The 14,221-nt window shown below is 51.6% G+C and overlaps 15 protein-coding genes across 15 annotated transcripts; 8 read left to right on the forward strand and 7 right to left on the reverse strand.

The window, feature by feature from the left end:
- Window positions 1-151: 151 nt before the first annotated feature.
- Window positions 152-2,077, forward strand: NEDG_00236 (molecular chaperone DnaK; the record flags this gene model as incomplete). The annotated part of the gene is made up of 1 exon (XM_067687654.1): window positions 152-2,077. One exon carries the CDS (start codon window positions 152-154, stop codon window positions 2,075-2,077), a length of 1,926 nt encoding a protein of 641 aa, XP_067545362.1.
- Window positions 2,078-2,100: 23 nt separating this feature from the next.
- Window positions 2,101-2,862, forward strand: NEDG_00237 (ADP-ribosylation factor GTPase-activating protein 1; the record flags this gene model as incomplete). The annotated part of the gene is made up of 1 exon (XM_067687655.1): window positions 2,101-2,862. One exon carries the CDS (start codon window positions 2,101-2,103, stop codon window positions 2,860-2,862), a length of 762 nt encoding a protein of 253 aa, XP_067545363.1.
- A 56-nt stretch (window positions 2,863-2,918) lies between these two features.
- NEDG_00238 (40S ribosomal protein uS10) lies at window positions 2,919-3,284 on the reverse strand (the record flags this gene model as incomplete). Its single annotated transcript, XM_067687656.1, has 1 exon — window positions 2,919-3,284. The coding sequence occupies one exon, from the start codon at window positions 3,282-3,284 to the stop codon at window positions 2,919-2,921; it is 366 nt and encodes a 121-aa protein (XP_067545364.1).
- A 45-nt stretch (window positions 3,285-3,329) lies between these two features.
- On the reverse strand, window positions 3,330-3,761 carry NEDG_00239 (uncharacterized protein; the record flags this gene model as incomplete). Its single annotated transcript, XM_067687657.1, has 1 exon — window positions 3,330-3,761. The coding sequence occupies one exon, from the start codon at window positions 3,759-3,761 to the stop codon at window positions 3,330-3,332; it is 432 nt and encodes a 143-aa protein (XP_067545365.1).
- A 143-nt stretch (window positions 3,762-3,904) lies between these two features.
- NEDG_00240 (DNA excision repair protein ERCC-1) lies at window positions 3,905-4,579 on the reverse strand (the record flags this gene model as incomplete). The annotated part of the gene is made up of 1 exon (XM_067687658.1): window positions 3,905-4,579. The coding sequence occupies one exon, from the start codon at window positions 4,577-4,579 to the stop codon at window positions 3,905-3,907; it is 675 nt and encodes a 224-aa protein (XP_067545366.1).
- On the reverse strand, window positions 4,576-5,070 carry NEDG_00241 (peptide alpha-N-acetyltransferase; the record flags this gene model as incomplete). The annotated part of the gene is made up of 1 exon (XM_067687659.1): window positions 4,576-5,070. The coding sequence occupies one exon, from the start codon at window positions 5,068-5,070 to the stop codon at window positions 4,576-4,578; it is 495 nt and encodes a 164-aa protein (XP_067545367.1).
- Window positions 5,071-5,100: 30 nt separating this feature from the next.
- On the forward strand, window positions 5,101-5,358 carry NEDG_00242 (uncharacterized protein; the record flags this gene model as incomplete). Its single annotated transcript, XM_067687660.1, has 1 exon — window positions 5,101-5,358. One exon carries the CDS (start codon window positions 5,101-5,103, stop codon window positions 5,356-5,358), a length of 258 nt encoding a protein of 85 aa, XP_067545368.1.
- A 130-nt stretch (window positions 5,359-5,488) lies between these two features.
- On the forward strand, window positions 5,489-6,283 carry NEDG_00243 (uncharacterized protein; the record flags this gene model as incomplete). The annotated part of the gene is made up of 1 exon (XM_067687661.1): window positions 5,489-6,283. One exon carries the CDS (start codon window positions 5,489-5,491, stop codon window positions 6,281-6,283), a length of 795 nt encoding a protein of 264 aa, XP_067545369.1.
- Window positions 6,284-6,302: 19 nt separating this feature from the next.
- On the forward strand, window positions 6,303-7,304 carry NEDG_00244 (N6-L-threonylcarbamoyladenine synthase; the record flags this gene model as incomplete). The annotated part of the gene is made up of 1 exon (XM_067687662.1): window positions 6,303-7,304. The coding sequence occupies one exon, from the start codon at window positions 6,303-6,305 to the stop codon at window positions 7,302-7,304; it is 1,002 nt and encodes a 333-aa protein (XP_067545370.1).
- Window positions 7,305-7,382: 78 nt separating this feature from the next.
- On the forward strand, window positions 7,383-7,784 carry NEDG_00245 (mitochondrial FAD-linked sulfhydryl oxidase; the record flags this gene model as incomplete). Its single annotated transcript, XM_067687663.1, has 1 exon — window positions 7,383-7,784. The coding sequence occupies one exon, from the start codon at window positions 7,383-7,385 to the stop codon at window positions 7,782-7,784; it is 402 nt and encodes a 133-aa protein (XP_067545371.1).
- A 38-nt stretch (window positions 7,785-7,822) lies between these two features.
- Window positions 7,823-8,110, reverse strand: NEDG_00246 (BolA protein; the record flags this gene model as incomplete). The annotated part of the gene is made up of 1 exon (XM_067687664.1): window positions 7,823-8,110. The coding sequence occupies one exon, from the start codon at window positions 8,108-8,110 to the stop codon at window positions 7,823-7,825; it is 288 nt and encodes a 95-aa protein (XP_067545372.1).
- A 132-nt stretch (window positions 8,111-8,242) lies between these two features.
- NEDG_00247 (uncharacterized protein) lies at window positions 8,243-9,406 on the forward strand (the record flags this gene model as incomplete). Its single annotated transcript, XM_067687665.1, has 1 exon — window positions 8,243-9,406. One exon carries the CDS (start codon window positions 8,243-8,245, stop codon window positions 9,404-9,406), a length of 1,164 nt encoding a protein of 387 aa, XP_067545373.1.
- A 407-nt stretch (window positions 9,407-9,813) lies between these two features.
- NEDG_00248 (CTP synthase) lies at window positions 9,814-11,463 on the reverse strand (the record flags this gene model as incomplete). Its single annotated transcript, XM_067687666.1, has 1 exon — window positions 9,814-11,463. One exon carries the CDS (start codon window positions 11,461-11,463, stop codon window positions 9,814-9,816), a length of 1,650 nt encoding a protein of 549 aa, XP_067545374.1.
- Window positions 11,464-11,512: 49 nt separating this feature from the next.
- On the reverse strand, window positions 11,513-12,199 carry NEDG_00249 (uracil-DNA glycosylase; the record flags this gene model as incomplete). The annotated part of the gene is made up of 1 exon (XM_067687667.1): window positions 11,513-12,199. The coding sequence occupies one exon, from the start codon at window positions 12,197-12,199 to the stop codon at window positions 11,513-11,515; it is 687 nt and encodes a 228-aa protein (XP_067545375.1).
- A 28-nt stretch (window positions 12,200-12,227) lies between these two features.
- Window positions 12,228-14,126, forward strand: NEDG_00250 (kinesin family member 2/24; the record flags this gene model as incomplete). The annotated part of the gene is made up of 1 exon (XM_067687668.1): window positions 12,228-14,126. One exon carries the CDS (start codon window positions 12,228-12,230, stop codon window positions 14,124-14,126), a length of 1,899 nt encoding a protein of 632 aa, XP_067545376.1.
- Window positions 14,127-14,221: the final 95 nt, after the last annotated feature.

Raw genomic sequence — 14,221 nt, forward strand, 5'->3', positions numbered from 1 at the left:
CAAGTCCGAACACCCGAAAACACCGAAAACACCGAGCACATCGAAAATCCCCGGCCCCGCCTAGACCCAAACCTGCACCCAACCCCTGAACCACCGTTTTTTTGAGCCTAGGCGATAGGAAAAGGATAAATTGAGCAAATTTTTAAAGAACATGGCTCTAAAAAGAGGAAATGCAGAACTGAGCACTGCTTTACTCGGCTCCGTGCTAACCCGAATTAAGACATACCTCTACCCGGAGAAACAAGCTCTCTCAATGGCTGCAGATATCTTCAGACGATTCACAGACACTGTCATTGGCATAGATCTTGGGACAACAAACTCGTGCGTAGCCATCCTTGGGGATGCAGGCCCACAAATCATAGAGAATCAGTACGGAAAAAGAACAACGCCCTCGGTTGTTGCCTTTAGCGGCAAAGAGGTGCTTGTTGGCGAAGCGGCTAAACAGCAAGAACTTATTGCCCCCAGCTCCGCCGTTTCCTCCTCCAAGCGGCTGATTGGAAAGAAGGCAGACGACCCTGAAACCCTGGCACACATGAAAAGCGTTGGCTACCAAGTCGTTAGCCATACAAACGGAGATGCCTGGGTGCAGGTGGGCGGAAAGACCTACTCCCCGCAACAGATAGGCGCAGAGATACTGCGCACCCTGAAAGAGGCTGCGGAGAAGTATCTAGGCGAGAAAGTAAGAAAGGCCGTGATCACAGTACCTGCCTACTTCACCGACACCCAAAGAACAGCCACCAAGAACGCCGGAGAAATTGCAGGCCTGAAGGTTCTTCGGGTTCTTAACGAGCCCACCGCTGCAGCCCTCTCCTACGGCATTGACACCACCAAGAACGGCCTAGTTGCTGTCTACGACCTGGGCGGGGGCACGTTTGACGTCTCCATACTTGAGATAAAAGACGGCGTCTTTGAAGTGAGAGCAACTAACGGAAACAGCTATCTTGGCGGAGACGACTTTGATAGTGTGATTGTCAAGATGCTGACAGACCGACTCTTTAAAGCGACCGGATACGCCGCCCTCCCGAACCCCCTGGCCATGCAGCGCCTCCGCAACGCAGCTGAAAAGGCCAAATGCACCCTTTCCTCCCAGGACACCGCCTCTGTCTCCATTCCGTACCTGGCAGACACAAAAAGCGGGCCCATCCACTTGGAAACGGTTCTTACGCGAGCTGAAATGGAGGAGGCCTTTGCCCCGCTCATTCAGAAGACCCTGGGCCCGTGTAAGATAGCTATGGCTGATGCCCTGGTGAAAAAAGGGGAGATAGACCATGTTGTTATCGTGGGCGGCATGACAAGGGTTCCAAGCATTAGAAAAGCGGTTGAGCAGGTCTTTGGCCGGCCGCCCATCCTCGGGGTTAACCCAGACGAAGCGATAGCTGCCGGCGCCGCTATTCAGGCCGGGATACTTTCCGGGTCAATGAAAGAGATGCTTCTTATTGACGTGGCGCCCCTTAGCCTGGGCATAGAGACTCTGGGCGGAGTGTTCAGCAAAGTCGTTGAGAAGAACACCTCCATCCCCGCCAAAAGAACCCAAACGTTCACCACCTCAGAGGACGGCCAAACCTCAGTCACCATTCGCATCTACGAGGGAGAAAGGCCCCTGGTGGCCCACAACAAGTACCTTGGAGAAGTCATCCTTGGGCCGATTCCGCCCACCCCGAAAGGCTCCCCGAAAATAGAAGTAACCTTTGAAGCAGATGCTAACGGTATCTACACCGTTACTGCACACGATAAAACGACCAATACCATCAAGCACCTGAAAATCGAGCCCTCTGGAGGACTCACCCCCGAAGAGATAGAGAGAATGATCAAAGATGCCGAAACCCACAAAATCAGTGATGAACAAGAAAAACGGTTAATTGAGGAAAAACAAAAGGCCAAAGAGTACCTGAACGAACACCAAGAGATCAGACACAAGCTGGAAAACACACTAACACCACCCACAAAAACAGAACTTAACGAACTAGCTGCCCGTCTTAACCTCCTAATTAGCGATGCCACCACCACCCAAGAAAAAGTCGCCGAAGCAACCTCTGCGCTCAGAAAAAGGGCTGGGAGGGCATGGACCCATAAATAAATAAAGAAATTTAAAAACAAACCATGCCAGAAGAGAGCTCTCCAACGCTGAAAGAGATAATAGAACGCTCCCCAGAAAACAAAACATGTGCAGATTGCGGAATGGCGCGCCCGCAGTGGTCGTCAATTACCTACGGAATCTTCCTCTGTCTCAACTGTGCAGGCGTCCACCGGTCCTTTGGTGTCAAAGTAAGCATCGTCAAAAGCATTGGCATGGACATGTGGCCTCCCCGCGACCTGAAAAAGATGGAGCTGGGAGGAAACGCCCGCTTCCACGCCTACCTTTCCAAGCACAACCTTTCACAACTTCCAAAAGATAAGCTTTACTTTGAGAGCCGGGTGAGCGAGTTTGCCCAGGCCCTAGAAAAAGAGGTCCAAGCTCTTTGCCCCGAGCAGCCCCGAAAGCCCGAACCGGCCCCAAAAGCGTCGGCCCAGCCCCCCCGAAGACACTCTCCCTCGCCCCCCACCGTCGCCGTCCAAGGCTCGCGCCTTTCTCCAAGCTACGCCACCCAAACCGCCCCGACCCTCCAAGCGAACGTCAGCGACATGCTTGGCCGGGCTGCCGGGTACCTCTACACGGGAGCCTCCACGCTCTCAGGACACTTCTCAGAGAAGATCCTAGCGCCTGCAACAGTAGCTATCAAAGAAAAATCTGAGCAATTAGCAGATTACCTAAAAGGGAAAGAAAAAACTGCCCCCAAAACAAGAAAACCTTCTGCCTCCAAAAGCTCATCCAAAGCCCCCACATCCACATCCACAAAAACCTCTTTTGACAAATGGGACTAGGCTGTCACCGACCACCCCGAAAACAGACGTACCAATTTCATTTATTCTAGATAGTACTAAGACTTTATAACGACTTGAATAAATACCTCTGGGCTAGAGACAGTGGATGTAATTGCCTTGAAGACGTCGTACGTAGCGTTTATGTCGATGTGCTTCTTTCTGATGACCATTGTGTATTTGTCATAGGTGTTGGAACCATTACCACAGGGACTCTTCCTGGTGGTGACTTTGAGAACGTTGTTCTTCATTGAGACGGGTCCAGGACAGCTAACGTCCTCTTTTTGGGCAAGTTCGTAGATTTCGTAGGCTACTCTTTCGATCTCTTTCTTGTTGTTGCTCACCATTGAGATCCTGAGAGTCTGTTTCTGCTGCTCTGCAGTGGTTTCTACTTCTTTTTCGTATTCTTTTTCTGAGTGGTTCATTGCAAGGGGAGAGAAAAATTAAAAATAAAAGAGTTGCCACCACTCTCAGTTTTGTCTTTCTTCGCTCTCAGCCATAAGCTTAGCTTTTCTAAAGAGCTCTTCTTGCTCTTTTTCAAGCTCTTCCTGGGTCAGCCCCGATTCCTTAAACTTGTTCTGTTTAGAAGGTCTTAGCTTTGTTTGCTCAACGTACTCTCGGTAGGCAATGTGGCACTCGTCAATGTACGAGGAAAAGCCCAGGGTGGTTAGTGCTGTGTAAACGTGTTCGTGTGTAACTGTTTTCTTCTGCTCTCTCTCACACGCATTGTTTGCTTCTGTAGCTATTACGTGAACAAACTCTGCACAGCATCCAAGGAGAAAGTGTTTCACCTCCCTGCTGCACGTTAGCGGTGGAGAGAGAGCTTCAGATATAACCTTGTCCACCGATGCACGCGGGAGCTTAGGCTCTGGCTCGATTGTTCTTCCTTCGTCTTTCTCCATCTAAATAAAAAAGAATTGTCATTATGCCGGGTTGGGGTTTCGAGGTTTTTCGTTTTCGGGGTTTCGAGGTTTCGAGGTTTCGGGGTTTCGGGTTGTCAGGGTTTCGGGTTGTCAGGGTCTCCAGGCTTCGGGTCATCCAAGACCTAGGCCTGGTTGAAGGCTTTGAAGAGGTGCGCGAAAAAGGCTTCTTTCTTGGCCCCTCCAAAGCCTTTGTACTGGAGGGCATGCTCTGACGCCTGGACAACTATCTCTCTGAGAGACTGCCCAGTGCTGAGAAGCTTTTCTGCATCGTCTACCTTGAGCTTGGGAATGGTCGTTAGAAATAACGACTTTTCTGGATACTGCGGGGTCTCTGGGCGCGGCAAAGCGTCCCGCTTGGATAGGTCGCGCCGGTGCTGCCTAAGGCTCTTCCAGATGTGCGCGGGCCTGGTTTCCGGCATAGCTGTAGCGTGGTCGTCCAGGCAGGTCAGGTACTTAGCGCTCTCCTGCGGACCCGAGGAAAGAAGCGTTTGGATGGAAAACCCGAAACAGTCGATTTGCAAGGCGCTGAGTTTGCCACTGACTACGGGAATGGAAGGATCTGTGTCTACATAAAGAAGCAAAACGGTTTTTTTCCCATCTTTGAGCCCTTTGATCTCCTCAATGCGCTTGTAGATGTACGAGGGACTCTGTAGATGGACTTTTAGCGAGAGGTAAAGAACCCCAAAGAAAGCCCCGGGCTCGTAGTCGTACGGCGTGGTGGTGTAGACTACCCTGGCTCGGGGAATGTGCGCCAGTAGCAAGTTGCCCTTTTGGCTGGCTGCTGCTCTGATACTCATTGGGCCACCAAGCAAAAAACTCTGCTCATAAGAAGCGCCGTTTCGTTGTTCGGGTAGTACGCCTCCTGCTTTGACTCCGTGAAAAACCCGAACTTCTGGTACAGCCCAATCGCCGACCCATTTGACTCTCTCACGTTGAGATAGACCCGCATTTCCTTTGCCGCCTCCTGCTTGCTGCTGATCAGGGTCCCAAGCCCGTGAAGAACGGCGGCAAAAAGCAGCTGCCCAATCCCCTTCCCCCGGTAGCCTCTGTCGACCCCAATGGACGCAACGTACCCAACGGGGAGGGACGTGTCAATCAGCTCGTCCTTCTCAAGCTCGTCCTTCAGCTTCCCCAGAGCATAGCCAACCACCTCTCCCTGGTGGTTCTCGGCAACAAAAGATGCTCCCGGGGACACCAAGAAAATGTACTCCATAAAAAGAAAGTTGTACGCTTCTGGGAGGTTGGACCGGTTGCATTCTTTGACTTGTGGCAGGTCGGAGAGGACCATTCTTCGAATTCTCACCATTTAATTTTTTTCATGAATCTTGACAATCTCTCAGCCCAGACAACCGATGACCTCCACCGAAAGCTGGAGATGCACATTGCCAGAAAAAAGAAGCTGGAGTCAGACCTTCTCAGCATTGAAAAGAAGATCTATGCGTACGAAACCCTCCTGCTTGACGACAGCATTGGCCGCGTTGTCCTAAGACGCCCCGAGGTCGCTGTTTACAAAAAAGAGAGAAAGGTCGGCATCAATGACCACGAAAGGCCCTTTTCGATTGACCTGCCCAAATAACTCCCACTTTGGCCGAATGAGGACTTTTGGGCCTAGAGTGTTCCAGGGAGCGGGTCTGTGTGGTTCTGAATAGTGCTGTCTAAGGTAAAATTGCGCCCCGGGTATTAATACCACAACATTAGGCCCTGTAATGAGATTAATAGCACTGCTTGCATCACTGGCAGGTGCTTATGCCTTGCGTGCCCCAAACAGGTGTGTTAACAACGGGAACGTAGCTCTGGTGTTCAGTGACGGACCCGTCCAAACCACCCCCGAGCTCATTGACACCTTGGATGCCGAGAGTGTCAGTGCCACCTTCATGTTCTCGATTGTAAACATTGACCACCCCGGGGTCGCCGAGACCATTTGCATGGCCGTGGAGGGCGGACACACCGTGGGCCTGCGCACCAACCCTATCTACGACTTCAAGGACATGCAGGAAGACGAAATTAAAGAAGCAATCCTCATGGAGCTAACGGTTCTTGAAGAAATAGCTAAAATTAGGATTGGGTACATCTCCATTAACCAAGAAGATACGAGTGATGCCACCGTTCTTAAAGTCATTGATGAGCTGGACCTGGTGCTTGTTTGCTACAACTATGACATGTACGGCTCAAGCGATGATGCCGATGAGATGCTGGGTAGATGGAACCTTAAGCTTAAGTCCATCCGCCCACAGTCGACCTCATACATTGTCCTCCAGCACGATCAGAAAGAGTCTGAGCTTGGGCTTGTTCCTGAGCTTATCTCATCAGGGGCCTCCTCAGGGTTCACTTTTGTAAACATGGAAGAGTGCTTGGCCGGTGCCACCATGGACGGATCGGGTGCTTCTGGGGGCGGCTCTGGGTGCAAGGAGCCTATCACCAGGCGAGACTTTTCCAAGAAAAACAGCGCAATGGCCCCGATTACCTCGCTGGCCTGTGCCGCACTACTCCTGGTTTTGTAAGAATAAACATTTTTCGCGAATGCTCATTGCTGGATTTGAAGGGAGCGCTAACAAGCTTGGCATTGGGATCGTCAGAGATAACGAGATTCTGGCTAACGTTCGGATAACGTACGTTCCACCGACTGGTGAGGGCTTTAAAATAGCTGCAGCCTCCATGCACCACCAGCAGGGCCTTCTTCCGCTGCTTAGAAGGGCCCTGGAGGTGTCTGGGGTCCGCTTGGGCGACATAGACTACCTGGCGTATACGGCAGGCCCGGGGATAGGCCCGTGCCTGCAAATTGTCGCTCTGTTTGTTAAGATACTTTCTGCCCAGCACCAGATCCCCGTGGTTCCTGTTAACCACTGCATTGCCCACATTGAGATGGGCCGCTTTATTGCCAAGGCAGCTAATCCAACCGTTCTCTACGTTAGCGGAGGCAATACGCAAATTATCACCTACAAGGACGGGAGGTACCGGATTTTTGGAGAAACGCTTGATATAGCGGTGGGAAACGCTCTTGACCGGCTGGCAAGAGCCCTGGGGATTCGGAACGACCCTTCCCCGGGGTACAACATCGAACAGCTTGCCAAAAGCGGCAAAACCTACCTCCCGCTCCCATACTCGGTTAAAGGGATGGACGTCTCTTTTTCAGGGCTGGTTTCTTTTATTGAGATGTACCTGAAAGATAAAGAAGTAACTGACGAACTGCGTGCAGATCTTTGCTACTCCGTCCAGGAAACGGCCTTTGCCATGCTTACCGAGGTCACTGAGCGAGCGATGGCCTGCACCGGGTCCAGGGAGGTGCTGGTAGTTGGCGGAGTTGGCTGCAACAAAAGGCTTCAGGAGATGGTGGGCGAAATGGCCCGGCAGAGAGGCTCCCAGGGCTTTGGGGCCGATGAGCGGTACTGCATTGACAATGGGCTTATGATTGCGCACACCGCCTACAAAATGCTCACTTCTGGGTACGTCCCGGTGCCAAACAGTCCATGCACTGTCTCCCAGAGGTTTAGAACGGACAGTGTTGTGGTTTCGTGGCGCTAGGCCAGCAAAGGGGCCTGTGGAGGGCTGTTCGGGCTTTCAGGTTTGGGATACGGGATATATTGGGTTTTTTGGCTTGGGATGGCTAACTTTTTCCAAATTTTCCAAAAGCCAGAGAGACACCCCTCCCCCAAAGAAGTAGAAGAGGTGGGGCGCAGTACGTGGACACTTCTCCATTCGATTGCCAAATACTACCCTGAAACCCCCTCACCGGCCGAGGAAAAGGCTATCTTGAGCTTTTTTGAATCTTTGGCCATTCTTTATCCGTGCAGAAAGTGCGCCTGGATCCTTGGGGCCGCTGCCCAGCAAAAGCTTCTAAATACCTCCAGCCCACAGGCTCTGTCCCGCTCTGTCTGCAGCCTCCACAACTTTGTCAACCGAGAGCTGGGAAAGAAGGAGGTAGATTGTCTGAAAGTGTTCCCAAGCATCCCTGAAAAGGGACAGAGTGGTTGGCTGGGTGTGTTTGGCAGCTTGTTCAGGTAGTGCGGGGGTTTGGTGTTTGGCGCTTTGGATAAGTCAGGTTACTGCTCAGGTTTGGTTGGTGGTGCGATACACTCCAGGGTAATAGCATGCAGGCCCGTGTCAAACTCCTGCTTAATTAGGCGGTTGACTGCTTTGGTGGCCTCAAGGGGTGTCATATGCTCAAACTCGTCTGCAACAATCTTAATGATAAGGTGCATTTCAACAGGTGTAGCTATATCAACTATTTCCCTGTGTCCTATATGGTTCGGGGTGTCATCAATGATTTTGACATCTGCCTCGGGGTACGCCCTCCTGATCTCTTCAGCCACTCGCTTGATCCTTGACATACTTTTAAAACAGAAAATAACACTTGGCAATAAACTACCACAACTGAGACAGCTCCTGATACCGATTGGTCCACTGATGCTAGCTAATTGGTCGAATGGGCAATAAAGAGAATCATTTTTTCCAATGCGCAAATGAAAACAGCAATGAAGAGCACCCGGGCCCACGGTCTTTTGGAGGTGCCTGAATCCAGCACCATTCCTTCGTACTGTAAGTCGATACTTTTAGAAGAGAAAAAAAGCCTGGTGGCTTTTGCTGCTGGCCTGTCCGCCCAAACGTCCTCTGACGCCCTGCAGCTGCGAATGGAAGTCTTGGAGAAGGTTGCAGCTGTCAACGAACTATCCAGAACCTTTTCTTCTCTCTCCCCCGGGGCCTCTTCTGCCTGCTCAGCCAAAGACAGCGAGAAAGACGTCTGGGCCCTAAAACAAACGATTCTTCTTCTCACCTCTGTTCTGGCCGTGCTTAGCCGCTACGTCTCCACCATTGCCTCTCCTGACCTGGGAAGTGCGTGTAAGAGCACGGCATCTAGAACCGAGGCAGTGAAAACGGTCCAAAGGGAAGTTATGCGCCTAACCCCTTCAGCTAGAGCCATTTCACAGACCACTGACGCCTTTCCCATTGCTGATGCCTTTACCAGTAGCACGATTGAGCGGGAAAAGCAGCCCAGTGCCGTGTTTGTTGGGGCCATGGCAACGATGGCGGTGGGCATGCCTGTCTCTGTGCTAACGCTTGTTTCTTTCTTTGCGCTGTCACACTTTCGGAGCCTTATTCTTCAGGTACTCGATCTGGCGTGGTACAGCAAGCTTGTGTACCGGGTCTTTGGGTACTCCCTGTTCCTGTGCATTGATGCGCTCGGTGTTTTGGGCGTGCACCGCATGAACTATCAGTACTACCGGAGTGCTTCCTTTGTGAGGTACATGGGGCTAACGCTCTGTGAGTACGCTGCTGTGGCAGGAAGCGTGTTTTTGGTGTATAAACTTACCATTACTTCACTTGAAAGGTACTTTGCCTCAAGAACCGCGGTTCTTGTTTGTGGGGGCATGTACGCCTTCCTAAGCCTATGCGTGGTTCTTCTTAGGTCGATTGCCTCAAAGAGAGTCGGGTCTTCATCGCGGCCTGTGCAGCTACTTGGACGAACAGCTCTTTGGACAACACTTCTGGCCTTGGTGTTGATGGTGGCTCTTTGTGTCTCAGTGGCAGTGGAGGTGGTTAGAGTCTTTGGCTTTGGGTGTGAAGCCACCATCCTACCTCTGGCACGCAACCACTTTATTGACTTCATGAATGGACAGTGGATTTAGGTCTGTCTCGGTTTGTCACTGTCTGTCTCGGTCCATGGTATTGGGTCGGTTACCTATATATATGCCCACCAATAAAGATTTGTTGATGTTCAGGGTCTGTGGTATGTGGTAGGCAGTATGTGGAATAGGTCAAAGAACATTTATTTCTTGCTCCTGTAACGGTTAGATTACCTGACTGTAACATTTTGCTCCTGTAACGGTTAGATTACCCGACTGTAACATTTTGCTCCTGTAACGGTTAGATTACCCGACTGTAACATTTTGCTCCTGTAACGGTTAGATTACCCGACTGTAACATTTTGCTCCTGTAACGGTTAGATTACCTGACTGTAACATTTTGCTCCTGTAACGGTTAGATTACCTGACTGTAACATTTTGCTCCTGTAACGGTTAGATTGCCTGACAGGTTAGTGGGTCTTTGGCTTGCTGCCTGCCGTACACGCCTGAAGGAATGCGGTAAAGATGGGCCGGGGCTCTGAGGGCTTTGACATAAACTCTGGGTGGAACTGCACCCCAATGTAAAACGGGTGGCTGGCAAGCTCCATGCCGTCAATGTACTTCCCGTCCTGGATGCCCACCTTGAAGCCTGCAGCCTCTAGGTCGTATGCCACACTCTCTATAACACCGTACCGATGCCTGAACCTCTCGGAAATCTGGGCTCCTTCTGGTACGCCGTAAATACGTGCCAGCTGGGTGCCTGGGAGGGTGTACGTCGCCTGTCCCCCAATGCGAATGGTGTTTGAGTGCTTAGCAATGATGAAGAAGTCTTCTCCGCTCTCTTCAGGGGCGTTCTCGTGGTTAATCTTATCGTCAATGATTGCGTGGATGTCCTCCTTCTTAACGAGCTCCTCGCTGGTGGCTTTGGCTAGGCCCAGCACGTTCCTGGCGTACTCTATCACCATGACCTGGAGGCCCAAGCAAATGCCCATCAGCGGGACTTGGTTCTTTCTGGCATACTCTGCCACCTTAATCATTTCCTCCACCCCGCGGCGCCCAAAGCCTCCTGGAATGATGATTCCGTCAAAGTCCTGGAGCTTAGCTAGGTTGGCACTGTCTGAAAAAAGCGAGGTGTCAAAATAGGTCGTTTTTGCCTCAATGCTCATTTTGTCAGTTGCACCTGCAAATTTTAATGACTCTTTGATTGAGAGGTACGCGTCCTCGTGGTTGCTGTACTTCCCAACAATCGCAATGCTGCACGCCCGCTGCTTTGGGGCAATCAGGTGGTTGAAGTACCCCTCCTTCCTCTCTCCAATGGTGAGCGAGAGCCTCTCCACCAGGTACTCTAGCATTCCCTCCTCTCTCAGTCGATTGGGAACGTTTAAAACGTTGCAATCAGGTAACTCAACAATTTTTTCTGCTCCAGTAAACAAAGCGACCTTTCCCAGCGCCTCTTCCTGGATCTTGCTCACCGACCGGCAAATAACTACATCGTACCCAATCCCCTGCTCCCGCGCCCGCTTAGAGGACACCTGGATGGGCTTGGTCTTGTGCTCGCCGTTGAGCTCTATCGCATAGTCCACCGCAATGGTCAGGCAGCGAGCTCTTTTTACCTCCTGCATTAGCTGCCTCAGTGCCTCAATAAACGTGGTTGACTCAATGTCCCCCACAATGCCCCCAAGCTCAATGATGCAGACATCGGGAGGGGTTGTGGACCCGTCAATGGGAGCAGATGCCGCCTCTCGAATGCTGGCTTTAATGTGCTCGGTCACGTGCGGGACCACTTGGACCGTCTTCCCAAGGTACTCCCCCCTTCGCTCGCGGGCAATGACTTCCTGGTACATCCGTCCACTCGTGATACTGTTGAGCTTGGTAAGGTTGACCCCCAGGAACCTTTCATAGTTCCCCAGATCGAGATCTGTCTCTGTTCCGTCGTCAAGAACAAACACTTCACCGTGGTCTCTTGGCCCAAGAGTTCCAGCGTCAAAATTCAGATACGGATCTATTTTTATAATCGTTACTCCAAGACCTCCCTCTTTAAGAATTCTTCCCAAACTGCTTGCTACAACTCCTTTGCCAACGCCAGAAATTACTCCTCCACAAATTAAAATGAACTTCATCCCTCTAAAATTTTTACCCAGTTTATAGTTTGTTTTTTCCTTTTTAAGCCTACCAAACAATAGGTCCTCGACTTTTCAGCTCAAGATACTCATTGGCAAGCTGGAAATGCTTGGAGCCAAAGAATCCTTTTCTCGCACTGAACGGCGATGGATGCGGGGAAGTGAGAATTAGATGCTTCTTTGCGTCGATCAGCCGCTCCTTTTCCTGGGCGTCCTTCCCCCAGAGCATGAAAACGGTGCTGGTGGTCTGGGCACTCACTGAAAGAATGATTTCATCGGTGAGCTTGGACCACCCAAGGGACGCGTGCGACCGCGGAGACTTAGCTAGCACAGTTAGGGTCGTGTTGAGAAGGAGCACCCCCTGCTTCACCCAGGGAAGCAGAGATCCGCCCTGGCAAATGCTAGGCTTCCCAGTCGATGCCTCAATCTCTTTTTTTATGTTTTTAAGGCTTGGTGGCGGAATAACCCCAATAGGCACGGAAAAAGAGAGGCCGACAGCCTGGCCCGGTCCATGGTATGGATCCTGCCCCAGAATAACCACCTTGGTCTCTGGGCAGTCAAAGAAAGAAAGACACCTAAGTACCTGGGAGGCTTTGGGGAAGAAAGAGGTGGTGTGAAGATGTGCAATGATTTCTTTAAAGTATGCCTCTAAAAACTCTTCCTTCAAGCATGCTTGCCACCCTGGCAGAGGCTGCTTCTCAATGGAGCAGATGTCGCAGCTGCATTCAAAGACCATGGTAATTTTATTTTAATTTTCGTAGTTTATGGTCAGGGAGGAGTATGCCTGTATATACGAGGAGAACACCTCAATAAAAAAAGTACTCAAAGACCACCAAGTCTCAGAGTGGACAGACATCTTTGAAAGCCGCGGTGTTCTTACGCTAAGCGATCTTAGAAAGGTCAAGTACACTGAGCTGGTGCAGTATGGGATCACTGAGTTTGAGTCCAGAAAGAAAATATTCGAGCTTATCAAGCGCATCAACAGCGAGCACCCCCGCGAGGCGGCAGCCCCAAAGACGCCTCTCCAGAACAGAGTTCGCGAGCTTACGCGAAGCAGCATTGGGTTTTCCTTCATTGACAAAGACTCTTTTGCCGCGCGCCTTAAAGAGCCCGCCACCCCCAAGGGCACAGCTCGTGTGTCTGTGTTTAAAGACGGCTACACCCCTCCCAGCAACTGGAAGAGGAAGAAAGAGATGGTTTCTGAGATCATGGAAGAGGCTGAGAACAGCATTGTTGAGGACTCACAGCTGGACTTTGAGGAAGCCTCTCAGCTGTCCAATGCCGCCGACCCTGGCGTTTTCTCAGACTCTTGGCCCCAGAGCGTCTTGGCAGGGAGCGAGAGTTTTATTGGGGGCGGGGAAGCACGCCCAGTGCCTGTTCCGAACACGCCTGCCGACTCTGCCGCGCCCATGGCCCCACACATGCCTACCCCCAGGCTCATACCTGAAAACCACCAAAACCATGCCGAAAACGGCCGGATAACTGTCGTTGTTAGAAAAAGGCCGCTCAGGAAGGCACGGGCCAATGTAACCGAAAGAGATGCCATCGCAGCCAACGGTCCTCTGGTAGTACTTATGGAGCACAAGCAAAAGATAGACCTGACCCCGTACGTTGAAAACCACCAGTTTCTCTTTGACAGGGCCTTTGGAGAGCACCATACCACGGATGACCTGTACAGAGAAAGCGTCAAAAGCCTGGTGGACCATGCCTTGCACGGCGGCAGCTCAACCTGCCTGGCGTACGGGCAGACAGGAAGTGGCAAAACATACACCATGCTTGATGAGCGCAGCGGAATCATTGCCCAGGCCATCAAAGACCTGCTCCAGCGCCCAGTGCAGATATCCTTCTATGAGATATACGGAAACTACATCTACGACCTACTCTGTGAGAGAAAGCGGGTCTTTGCCCGAGAAAAAGACGGGATTGTCTCAGTGGTTGGGCTCTCTGAAAAAAGCGTCTCAGGAGCCGCTGAAGCTATGGCCCTGATTAGAACGGGCCTGGCCTCGCGAATGACCGGGCGTACGGGAGCCAACATGAACTCTTCCAGGTCGCACGCTCTCTTCCGAGTAAAAACGAGCCAGGGGCTGTTTACCTTTGTGGACCTGGCTGGGAGCGAGCGGGGAAGTGAGCGCGCTACTGAGGATGGCCAGGAGATGCTTTTGAAGCGGGAAGGCGCCGAAATCAACAAAAGTCTTTTGGCACTGAAAGAGTGCATTCGAGCCATGGACCGCTCAGCCTCGCACCTCCCCTTCCGGCACAGCAAGCTCACGCAGGTACTGAAAGAGTCTCTGGTTGGGAACTCTAAATGTTGCATCATTGCCACTGTTTCCCCGGAGGAGTCCTCGGTAGAGCATACGCTGAACACTTTAAGGTACGCCTTTAGAATTAAGGAGATAGGAACCCGAGCCAACCCGAAAGAGCCGAGCCAGGACACTCCAAGTCCTCGGGCGCGAGTCTTGGGCCCGCCCGCGTCTGTGTCGGTGGAGAACAGTCCCCGCAGTGGTGCCAGTGCCAGTGCCAGTGCCACTAACAAGGCCTTGGTGCAGCAGGCACTTGCCTCAGTTGCCGCGCGGATTGCCAGGGAGAGCGATCCAGCTACGCTAAAGATGCTCAAGGACTCGCTTTTGAATCTTGCTGGCATATCTGCACGAAAACCACAATAAATGTTCTAGCCACCCACCGTTACCGTTACCGCGACTGCACTGCTCTAGTCACTGGGCGCGGCCACAAACCCAACCTGTACTTTATTAAAATTATG

Source organism: Nematocida displodere (assembly GCF_001642395.1).
Source record: "Nematocida displodere strain JUm2807 chromosome Unknown 1, whole genome shotgun sequence".
Lineage (NCBI taxonomy): Eukaryota > Fungi > Microsporidia > Nematocida > Nematocida displodere.